General features: G+C 43.0%; 1 protein-coding gene across 1 annotated transcript in view; it reads left to right on the top strand.

Annotated features, from left to right (window-relative positions):
• Positions 1 to 12,692, top strand: part of MYPN (myopalladin) — a 155,784-nt gene that overhangs the window by 131,807 nt on the left and 11,285 nt on the right. The window contains 8 exon segments of the mRNA XM_040436148.1: positions 1,976 to 1,999; positions 6,030 to 6,146; positions 6,447 to 6,470; positions 6,473 to 6,620; positions 6,622 to 6,801; positions 8,937 to 9,416; positions 10,435 to 10,579; positions 11,915 to 12,136. Coding sequence (XP_040292082.1) covers positions 1,976 to 1,999; positions 6,030 to 6,146; positions 6,447 to 6,470; positions 6,473 to 6,620; positions 6,622 to 6,801; positions 8,937 to 9,416; positions 10,435 to 10,579; positions 11,915 to 12,136 — 1,340 coding nt within the window.

Here is a 12,692-nt window from a genome sequence, read left to right as displayed (position 1 = left end):
AGAATAGATTATAGTCACAGCTTATTTACTCCCTCCTGACCTCTGCACTGGTACCGGCCTTGCAGTGAAGTCTGCAATTCACGGGCACCGACCGTCTGCCTGCCGTCTGCAGAATCGGGCCCATTCACTTGAATGGGGTCCAGAACTGCATCCAATGGTACTTTTTTTGCGGTGAGGAAGCACGGACAGAAAACCCACGGAAGCACTCTGTAGTGCTTCCGTGGGCTTCCGATCCGTGCCTCTGTTCCTCACCACACAATATCTCCCAGATTGCGGACCTATTCAAGTGTTTGCGGGCCGCAATACGGGCACAGCCGTGTGCATGAGCCCTTAGAAGTCAATGAGGTCAGCGTCAGGGTATGTTTCCCCATTGATTTTTATGTTTAAAACTCCACCTTGTGCACAAAGTGTAAAAATGGTAAGAGTTTATTTTTCACTAGATGATTTGGAAAATGCCTCAGAAGTGACATGTTACTTCTATGAAGCAGATTTGATTGTGGGTTCCATAGAAGTCAAAAAGGGATTCGGAGAACTTCAGACAAATACTCCTCTTGTAAAAGCGCCTCTAAAACCTCCACAAAATTATAAATCTGCCACCAAAAACCCTAACTATTTTTCATGGTCCATTGGCTGCTATAAAGCATATCTCTAAGTAGGAGGTTTTGACAAATTATCAGGGCCAAGGGCTAATGGAAAAACGGCATGATTTATAAATATAATGACATAGAAAATAAAAAAAAACATCAAATATTCTAAAAATATATTAACATAGTAACTCGTTTTAAACAATAGGTAATGTTCTGATAACACATTCCCTTTAAGTCCTACCTAAGAATGTCCCCAAAATGATTAGAAAATACACATTCTTTTCAATGCTCATTGGCCCCAACTCCTTTGGTGAATTACAGGGCAGCACATAAAAATGTATTCATATAAAAGAAAAATCCAGTTTGCCATGTCTAATAGATCACATTGGGGGATATTTATCAAACTGGTGTAAAGCAGAACTGGCTTAGTTGCCCATAGCAACCAATCAGATTCCGCCTTTCATTTTTTCACAGCTCCTTTGGGAAAATGAAAGGTGGAATCTGATTGGTTGGCTATGGGGAACTAAGCAAGTTCTACTTTACACCAGTTTGATAGATCTCCCCCATTGTGTCTACACCATACATCACAAGTTTTAGTATTTGCATCAAGGCAAAAGTAACATATGACTAATGAATTTCTGAACATATAATTAGTATCATATAGCAGCCCTATCGTTTCCACTGTCACAGCCACTGAATCTAAAGTGTTTCAACGTCATCAATAATAAAATAATAATCATGTATAAAGGTAGCTGTAATTTTGTAGTGATTTCTTTACCTTTATTGCTCCTATCTCCCGTTCTGGGATGTGGTCACATGACCATGTCCATGGAGTTCTTTCTTATTTCCTGTCATGTTATATCCATAGGCGGGGCAGTGATGGGGAGTGTCTATGTATACTAGCTGGGTGGGAGAGGTTATAAACTAGCTGGGCGTTGTCAGGGGCAGTGATAGGGGAATGTCTATGTAAATAGCTGGGGTGGGAGGAGCTATAATAACTAGCTGGGCGTTGTTAGGGGCAGTGCTGGAACTGTGGCAGAGAAGTGCATCATGGGTTTGGTTGGATACAGGAACAGGAAGTGCTACATACAGGATGGAAGCAAACCAGAGGGATCGCTTTACATGGTGAAAATGGGTCAGGAGAGTGCAAATTGAAAAACAAAAAGCATTGGGAAGTTGTACATGAGGTAAGCAACTACACAAGCATATCACGGTAATCCCGAAAGACCTCTTTTAAAGTCTGAACATAAAGAAATGTTGGCTTTTCATAATCTTGCCGCATATTCGGTAGGTAGCTGGGTCAGTGATATTTAGTTTACAAGCTTATTAAGAAAACAAAGGTGAAAATCACAGAATGGAACTAACATCTTGATTTTATTTCCTTCTAGAACCTCGATCTATGGCTGAACCTGGTAAGAATAAAACTATCAGTGCAAGGCACCTTATTCGGTTATAATTCATAAGCAAAATGTGTACATCTGTACAGTATGTCATCAATTTCACTGTTTTGTTCACATGGCCTAAAGTGGCCAACTGAACTGTAGGTGACAGTAGCCTGATATTTCATGCAATGTCTGTATTCATATTTTGGTCCACAATGACAGATCTGCAAAATACAGATACCTTCTATGTGCATTCAGCATCCAGCAAAACGGACAAGATTAGGACATGTTCTGTCATTTGCGGAACAGCCGCAGGGATCCGCAAAACATACGAATGCGTGCATGGGCCCATAGAAATGAATAGGTCATTGTCTCAGAAAAGCCCTGTAGTGATAATACTCCCCATAAGTGCCCCCATTAGTAGCAATGCATCCCATATTGTGCCCAATAATCATAATGCCTACTACAGTACCGCAGTAATAATAATATAACCATAGTTCCCGCAGTACTTTTAAAGCTGCTCCCGCAGTGCCCCTGTAGTTCGAATCCCCCTGCAGTGCCCCCTGTATTATAATGCCCCCTGCCAATATATATACGGTAATGCTCCCTCCTATATTTCCAGCATATAATGCTCCTCCGTCTTCCCCCCATAGTGCCAGTAGATAATACTCCCCTTGTAGTGCCAATAGATAATGCTCCTCAATGCCCCTCCAATTAGGGTGACCACATTTCCTAACTGCCATTCAGGGACACTTACTTTCACAAGTGCATTTCGTTAAACTTATACTTGAGACTGGGCAGGTTCTAGGTGAAAAGGTGCCCTGGGGCAAAAAACCAATAAGCACCCCCCCCCCCCCCCCATGACACTTGATGACTTTTACAGAAAAAACTGTACATTGTGTGGCAAAGTGTAGGCTATATGTGTATAACAAACATATTTCACATTAAAACTTACAGTTACTTGGCTTGACCCTTGGGGATCTCGGACGCCACTTCCACACTTTGGCCGGGGGCTCGGTGGAGCTGATGTGTTTTATCCTAATGAGAAAGATTTCATAATAAGGATTTGGAGAAGGGCCAGAGGGATAGCAGAGCAGGGAGAGGCTGGTGCTGCTACTAGGAGGTCATACCATGCGGGAGTAATAAAGCCCACTATAATGCCCCCCCCCCCCCAGTAGAAATAATTCTCCTTATAATGTGACAGTGCAAAAAATGCCCCCTTGTAATGCCCCCAGTTGAGCTAATGTCCCAATAGTGCCCCCATAATGTGCCAGTATAAAGTACCCCTATATAGTGCCCCCAGTAAATGCCCCCATAGTGCTCCTCTCCCTCCTCCCTCCTAGTGTCCCCCATAATGTACCAGTATAAAATGTCCCATATATAGTGCCCCAGTAGATGCCCTCAGTGTCCCCCATAATTTGTAAGAATAAAATACCCCTTCTTAGTGCCCCCGTAGATGACCCCATAGTACTCCTCTCCCACCTTCCCCATAGTACCCACCATAATGTGTCCCAGTATAAAATGCCCCTATACAGAGCCCTCATATAAAATAACCGTTCTTTGTGGCCTCAGTAGATGCCCCTATAGTGCCCACCAATAATGTGCCAGTAAGAAGTGCCCCCAATGTGCCAGTAATAAGTGCCCCCATAGATGTCCCCAATAATGTGCCAGTAGCCAGAGCCCCCCCACCATCATGTGCCAGTAGCCACAGTCCCCCCTATATCATGTGCCAGTAGCCAGAGCCCCCCCTATATCATGTACCAGTAGCCAGAGCCCACCCTATATCATGTGCTAGTAGCCTGAGCCCCCCATCAACATGTGCCAGTAGCCATAGGCCCCCCTATCATGTGCCAGTAGCCAAAGCCCCCCCCATATTTTGTGCCAGTAGCCATTAGGCCCCCCTATAATGTGCCAGTAGCCATTAGGCCCCCCCTATAATGTGCCAGTAGCAATAGGGCCCCCCCTATCATGTCCCAGTAGCCATATTAGTCCACCCCCCCCCCCCCATCATCATGTGCCAGGCCCAATAGGCATCAGTACAGTATTGACAAAAAAAATAAAACACTTATACTTACCTCCTTGGCACTGTGATGCAGTCAGCCTCTTCCGGCATGTCATCTGTGTCCCGTGCTGTACGGCTCAGGGCTCAGGCGGTGCGATGACGTCATCGCGCCGCGCCTGCGCCGGCCTCTGATAGGCTGCCGGCCTAGTGCCTGCAGCCCATCAGAGGAAGGGGAAGGGACACACCTCTCCCTCCCCTGCCCTGTTGCGCAAGTGCACAGCCATCTGTATCGCTGTCCTGAGGACGGCGATACAGATGACTGGAGATGAGCTCTTGCCGCTTCCAGACCGGGACACTGCATTGTCCCGGAATGAGGGTGACCGGGACCCGGGACAGACTCTCCAAATGCGGGACTGTCCCGGGCGATCCGAGACACGTGGTCACCCTACCTCCAATAGTGCCATTATATATAATGCATCCTCTGTAGTGCTAGTATAAATATATACAGTACAGACCAAAAGTTTGGACACACCTTCTCATTCAAAGAGTTTTCTTTATTTTCATGACTATGAAGGCATCAAAACTATGAATTAACACATGTGGAATTATATACATAACAAACAAGTATGAAACAACTGAAAATATGTCATATTCTAGGTTCTTCAAAGTAGCCACCTTTTGCTTTGATTACTGCTTTGCACACCCTTGGCATTCTCTTGATGAGCTTCAAGAGGTAGTCACCTGAAATGATCTTCCAACAGTCTTGAAGGAGTTCCCAGAGATGCTTAGCACTTGTTGGCCCTTTTGCCTTCACTCTGCGGTCCAGCTCACCCCAAATTATCTCGATTGGGTTCAGGTCCGGTGACTGTGGAGGCCAGGTCATCTGGTGCAGCACCCCATCACTCTCCTTCATGGTCAAATAGCCCTTACTTTCAAAGTTTTCCCAATTTTTCAGCTGACTGACTGACCTTCATTTCTTAAAGTAATGATGGCCACTCGTTTTTCTTTACTTAGCTGCTTTTTTCTTGCCATAATACAAATTCTAACAGTCTATTCAGTAGGACTATCAGCTGTGTATCCACCTGACTTCTCCTCAACGCAACTGATGGTCCCAACCCCATTTATAAGGCAAGAAATCCCACTTATTAAACCTGACAGGGCACACCTGTGAAGTGAAAACCATTTCAGGTGACTACCTCTTGAAGCTCATCAAGAGAATGCCAAGAGTGTGCAAAGCAGTAATCAAAGCAAAAGGTGGCTACTTTGAAGAACCTAGAATATGACATATCTTCAGTTGTTTCACACTTGTTTGTTATATATATAATTCCACATGTGTTAATTCATAGTTTTGATGCCTTCAGTGTGAATCTACAATTTTCATAGTCATGAAAATAAAGAAAACTCTTTGAAAGAGAAGGTGTGTCCAAACTTTTGGTCTGTACTGTATATATATATATATATATAATGCCCCTCTCTTGTAGTGCCACTAGATACTGCTATCCTTGTGGTCTCAGTAGCTAATGCCCCCCTGTAGTGCCAGTATACAATTCCCCCCTCTGTAGTGCCAGGTAGATATTATATATATATATATATATATATATATATATATATATGTCAGTAGTGCCAAATTGTCAATGTTTAGTTAAAAAAAAAAAAAACTCACCTCACTCCCATTCCCCGCCACTGTCTGTGATGCAGGCCACAGACTCATCTGTGGCCTGAGCTGGTGCGTCCCAGTGCAGGTGGTGGCGATGACATCACCGCTTCTGCGTCAGTTGTCATAGGGCCTATGAGGCTGAACGACTACAGATGCAATCCTGATGGAGCCCTCCCTTATGGGTAGCGAAGTGGCTCCCTGGGCCCTGATCGAGAGGATCCATTTTCATGTAAAGGTGAGCTGGGACATGTGTTGTACAACCATAAAGGCACATAGGTTTGCACAAATCTGGAGACACAAAATGGCTAAATGTATTTGCTATATTTACATAAAGCAAAAAAAACCTTTAAATATATATGGGTACTTGCTGTTAAAAAGAGTATTTCTGTTTCATTCAACAGAAGAGATCTGCACTTTAGTTATTGCAGAAGTCTTCTCTGAAGATTCTGGCATGTTTACATGTACAGCAAGCAACAAGTATGGCACCACTTCTAGCATTGCCTATCTGACTGTGAAAGGTAAGTGACAGTATCTAAATATGCTCAGTCCATTCAAATCAGTTATGACTAAGGACTAAGTGTCTGAAACGTGTCAACTGGTGTTGGAGTGTGAGGTTTGATCCACATGCTGTAACTTTGCTACCACGAAGTAAACATGGTGTATACATGAACTGCAGCTTAGTCTCCCGTTGAAAACAATGGAAAGTAGTTTCACGGCAGATTTGGCTTGATTGAAACATTTGCCCAAAATCCTCAGTGTAAACCTACCCTTACTACTACTGTGATAAAATGAGAGCTTTAATTTTCTTGTTTTTCCAGACTCCAATGAAAATCCCATTAAAACTCACTAACCATAAGCACAATCAACATAGATGCCTTTAAAAGGGAACCTCTGCCCTCCACACCTCCACCAGTTCTAATGGAAGCACCTCGAAAGATTAAACTAGAGGGGGTTCTAGTGAACCACAATGAGCCAAGGCCGAGCTCGAAATTGGCCTGAGAGTTCATTTAACTTACCTGACGATGACAAAGGAAGCGAATCATCGTCTGAAGAAACTGTCCTGCTCGGAAGGCACTATGGATCAAATAACCAGGATATGTTAAATGGTCAATCGTACTCAGTATTATCTGGGTGTATGAAGGAGCCTCCGCCAGTATTCGCAAAGCCAAAACTGTAAGTAGTTTTTCTGTTGCATTCTCTCCATATTTCGTGTTTGATATATGTATGTCATAGAATATATTTCCATATGATCTGGGTAACAAAGGCTTCAGAATACTTTTTTTTCCAGTTAAGACCATTTGTCTTCATCATTTAGTTTTTGTTACCCAGTTGAACTTGAGGAATTCATGATGTATAATTTTTTCCCAAGCAATGTGCCTAGGTGACCATATAACCTAAAGCAGTTGTATGCTTATGTTTTTCCAATACATTTACTATAAAGCTAGTAAAAATGAAGTATTCAGACAACTGTAGAATATCTTTAAACAATTCTATATTTTTATTAGAAAGTGTTCGCTCTTATTTTGCCCTTGGCTGTTACATCAACCCCAAGGTTTTTCTCTCTATCAGGAGAACTATTAGTAATTTGGATATATTAATTTTTGTTGATCTCTGTCCATGTTGCCTGGGCCCAGGTCTAGGTCAGGTTTGATAGAGGTCTCAGGACAGAACATTTTTTGCCCCAGTAGTAGTATTATATAAGGTATCAACATAAATGTTACATATTTTTGCCATACATCCAAGATAGCTATAGGCTGAATGCTTGTTCAGTCACTCCTGATCCCCCCCCATACACATGCATGCTCAGTAGGAAGAGTGAGAGGATACCGCTGTCAGGCTCTTCTGACAGTTTCTTATCACCCTGGGAACAAAAGGTTCAGGCAGTTGAAATCCAACATGCCCAATCCTTATTTCCCCCCAAACATCTGCCATCGGTGGAGAGTCAGGAGAGCACCATATACATTAGGGTGGGTTCTCATTACGTTTTATGCCTCTTTTTGATGTATACAATACAATAAAAAAGGATACAAAAAAGCAGCACTCCATGTTCTTGTATTCTGTATACTTTTTTCAATGGAACTCTGGTGAAAGTATGCCACTGTATGGCATCAGTCTGAGGCATCTGTTTAACATATACGTTTTTTGTATAAATTAAAAAGATGGGAAAAACGTGATGTGAACCCAGCCTTAGATGGTCATCTGGTCCTGCTGAAATTAGTTGGTTTGCCCAACAGACATCTAATGTGTCTGATCAGCATGAGGACAGTTATGGTTCCATTACAGTGGCCGATATTTCGGCCAATAATTGCTAAAGAGCGCTCGCATGAATTCTCATCACCGATCATCTGCCACTGATTGCCCGATGAACAAGCAAACACTTAAGCCTGGGTAAAAATCAGCGCTTGCACATCGGTAAAGCACTAGACAGTATGGGGACGAGAGATGGCATAGCGATCGCTCCTTCCCATGCTCCTTCGCTAGCTAGCAAGCGATTGCTGGGAAGGAATGCTTCCCCCCTGACAATCGCTTGCTGATCTGCCTGTAGAAGGCTTTACATGCTTCCTCAATGTCTGCAGTTGGGCATGTTACAGTTTACCATGCTTGGATCCAGGAGATGAGCATTGTCAGAGGTGCCTGGTGTTTTTTTTTTTATCCTCCTCTCCCTGTGGCAATAAATATGCATGGTCGAGCACTGGATTTCTTTGAATAAGCAGTGCTGCAAGAGAAAAATGGAGATCTAACCCTTTGTAATAAAAAAGTTAATTAAATATTAATTTAAAAAGCTAAATAATTTCTTATCCCCCTTTTTAAATCATTTCTACTTTTCAATATATAATGCAAATTACACCAAACTGGCAGGGGTACACCACCAATGAGGCCAGGTGAGGAGATCGCCTCAGGCAGCACCAGGTTGGGGCAACTGGGAGTGTTCAGAAAGGACTGGGGAGAAATAGTTTGTGAAGGCCCCCAGGCAATTGCATGCTTACCCCCTTGTAATCCAGCATTTAGTAATACAAATGAGTGTGGTTCCAGATTACTCATTAGATGACAGAGTATTTTCATCAGAACCTATGATACCCAAGCCTTATGGTGGCAAATGGTATGTTCTGTGCTTAGTACCTGATGACCAGTTAAGAACATAGAAAAATTACAACTCTCCTCAGCATGTTTCTTGAATTCTAAAGTGGTAGTCACATACATTGCTTCTGTTTCCAGATCACATATGTTGTGCCAATCACTGTATATGTATGTACATACTGTACTGATGCTTGTAACAATCTTTAAAGAATTACATTTATTTTGTGCAGAGATGCTTTGAAACTACAACAGCTTCATAACCAAGTAATGAATGAGCAGCAAGTTCAGCCATCAGCTCCTAATGTTGTGGCAAGAGATGTTGTGTCAAGCCCAGCCATTCAGAATTCATCTACTGCTGGCCATCCTTACATGTTTCCTCGCCCCCATCATTTCTTTACAAGCTTTGACTCTGTAAATACATACCCAGTTTCTCCGACAAGACCATGGGCAGCAAGCACGCAAAGTGCTTCCAATACTTCATCTGTTGTTTTATCGCCTTCAGCCTCCTCTATACAACCTCAATCCATATTTCCTTCAGCATCTCCTATACAGCCCAACTGGAACCAATTCCAAGCACAAACTGTACCACCATCTCCTATTTCTCCACCACGGATACAGAATCCTGTTGCATTTCTAAGTTCTGTTCTTCCTTCACTACCATCTACTCCTAATGCAACAAACTCAATGGGTCTACCAAAAAGTGCCACCATGTAAGTATCTACTGTATTAGATAAATTTAACAGTCGCAGAACTTTCTTGAAGACCATTAGATATGTTTCAAAAGTTCAGGTCAATGTTCATTCTGGAGAAAAAGTACTTTTAATCCATATGCAAATAGACAGTTTAATGGATTGACTCACTTCGGACACTGGTGGTGGCATATCGCTGGTTGCATAGAAATTAATGGAGTGATGGCTACGTTTGCGTGGCAGCCCTCCATTCATTTCTATGGGAGTGCCGAAAATCGGCGTGCATTCGGCACTCCCATAGAATTGAATGGAGAGCGGCTGCACATGCTCAGTGCACTCTTGTTCTTTTTGGGGGCCTTGTTCTAGAGATAGACCTATCTGACATTTAAGGTGAGACAACCCCTTTAAGTGCACTTGAGACACTATGTGCACCCTTCTCCTGCTCCCTCAGCTAACCCCTCGCTGTCAATTGACAGGGCCTGGGAAAATGACTATGCAGGAACCTTGACCTGTGAATCAAGGAGAGGGAGGGGCTTGCAGAGGAAAGACGAGGAGCAAGGGTGCACAGAATGGCTTAGGCCCGCTCTCAGTGCACTTCACTGCTCTTTTGCATATGGAGTCACTAAGTGAAAGGTATCCTTACATTCAGCTGAGCTTGGTGCCTGGTTTAACTGTTAATTTGTTTAAGATTTAATTCTTGCTTTGGCTAGAAAACAAAAAGTACATTAAAAATGCATTAAAATGCTCCGTGTGGACCGTGCCCAGTGCAGTAGTGGTGTGATTAAAAACTTCACTAAAATTCAATTTAAACATTTTAGCCTAGTCAGTGCAATGCATATATTCTATACTTAGTCTATAAATGCTTCTGTATAACGGATGTAACAAATCCCCAAATTGCTATGAATACACTATATTGTATGTGCTGCCTGGTTCAGTATGTATTATACATTATATTATATACATATATTATATATATTATATTATACAACCCTGTTTCTACCCCATTAACTGGTTACACTGTATGCCATCTTCCCTCCAGATCCTTTGCTGGATCTCCAAAGAAAAATTCAAAATCAGCTTGGTTTAGTTCACAGGATCAAATACAAGAAAGCAAGAATCAAGTTGTGCGGGAATTAGAAAATAAGCTGTCACTGAGAGATGATGCACCTGTACTCCGGCAGCAGGTATGTAGTATATATCTGAAATATATATTATTTCTATTTAACTCTCACAAGGGACTGATTCCTGAAACAGGTGTAATAATGTCAGCTCTTATAAATGTTACTCTCAGTAACATGAAAAAATAATTAGTAGTATTAAAGGGGTTTTCCAGGAGTTAAATATTGATGACCTGTCCTCGGGATAGATCATCAATATCACAATGGTGGGGGGCCGACTCTCGGCACCCTTGCTCATCAGCTCGTTGAAGAGGCAGTAGCACTCGGGTGATCTACGCACTCTTTTCCTAGGCCTGTGAGGTCAATTCATTCGGTCACATAGCCTCTGTGGAGCTTAGTCCGATTCAAGTGAATGGGACTGAGCTGCACTACTACTATTCAGTGTATAGCACTGTGCTTGGTATATTGTAAAGAGGCCATTTGTCCAAGTGCTGTGGTCCCTTCAAGCAGTTGATCTGTGGGGGTGCCAGGAGTCAGACCCCCACCAATCCTATACTGAGGTCATCAATATTTAAAGTGTAACTGTCATATACTGTATATTTTTTTATTTCTAAGTTTATAGGTCCATTCACACGTCCGCAGTGTTTTGCGGATCTGCAATTTGCAAAACACCGGGCCGGCACCCCAATAGAAATGCTTATTCTTGTCCACAGCTGCAGACAAGAATAGGACATGTTCTATTTTTTTGCGGAGCCTTGGACCGGAAGTTCAGGGCTACGGACTGGAAATGTGGATGCAGACAGCACACTATGTGCTGTCCGTATCTTTTTCGTCCCTATTAAAAATGAATGGGTCTGCACCCATTCCGCATAATTGCAGAACGGATCTGGACCCAAAGTGCAGACGTCTATTATCATGTATACCTAAGTTAGTCAGTCAATGATTGTCAAAAGATCTATAATTACCTTACAATAACAGCTTTCATTGATGTTTCCTGTACCTTTCCACTGGTCCCTTAAAAGACCGTTGCTACGGCTTTTCGGTCTTCCCTTTCGTGTAAACAGAAGACAGAGGGGCTGTCCTCCACACTGCATGCCTGCATTCGGCTTCAGAGTGAGAGGGCGTGTCTCTCAGTAATCCAATCTGATTGGCTGGCAGGAAGTTGCTGGCTCAAACAAGTGTGTGTGTATGTGAAGTGAGGAAATGCAGTTTTGGCCTCAGAGAACTGGTAGAAAAGCCATCATGAGAAGATCTTCATATTGTAGGGTTCAAAACTAACTAAGGGAAAAGCTCAAGGATAACAGTGGTATGTGAAGAAACTAAAGATTTCTTTTGATGAAAACATGACAGTTACACTTTAATTCCAAGAATACCCCTTTAATACCATTGTCATACTTGCAGGAATACAAGATATCCAGTTTTGAGCAGAGGTTGATGAATGAGATAGAGTTCCGCTTGGAGCGTACCCCTGTTGATGAATCTGATGATGAGGTCCAACATGACGAGATCCCCACAGGAAAGTGCATTGCACCAATTATTGATCGTAGACTCAAACATTTCCGTGTCACAGAAGGAGCATCGATCACATTCACGTGTAAAGTCGTCGGGATACCTGTACCTAAGGTTTGTCATTTCTTTGCATAAATTAACATTTTAGATATAAACACCACCAGCAGAATAGGAATAGAGAATAGCAATGGTATAGAGATTATTAAAAGGGTTATCCAGAAAATGATAATGATGACCTATCCTCAGGATAGGTCATCGTTATCACATTGGCGGGGGATCTGAGTCCTGGCACCCCCGCGATCAGCTGTTCCAGGGTGCCGCCGCATTCACCGGAGCTCTGGTGAGCGTGGCAGGCTCCTGGCATCTCTCCAAGCACATCATCGTACATTGTATAGCAGCTGTGCTTGGTATCGCAGCTCAGCCCCATTCACTTCAATGGGGCTGAGGCTGTAGCCAGGCCATGTGACCACTGTATAGTGAAGTCACATGGCCTAAGAAGAGGACGTGGCGTTCACAGTGCCCGGCCACTTCTAACAGCTGATGATGGAGGGCCCCATACTCCCTGTAGCCCCCCTGAAATGAACAGAGCAGCCGGTCGCACATGCTCATGGCCACTCTATTCATTTCTATGGGAATTCTGGAGATAGCGAAGTGCAGCGTTCGGCTATCT

This window comes from Bufo bufo, chromosome 6 (genome assembly GCF_905171765.1).
Source record: "Bufo bufo chromosome 6, aBufBuf1.1, whole genome shotgun sequence".
Classification (NCBI taxonomy): Eukaryota; Metazoa; Chordata; class Amphibia; order Anura; family Bufonidae; genus Bufo; species Bufo bufo.
The sequence above is the reverse complement of the archived record's forward strand: the minus strand, read 5'-3'. Positions and strand labels throughout refer to the sequence as shown.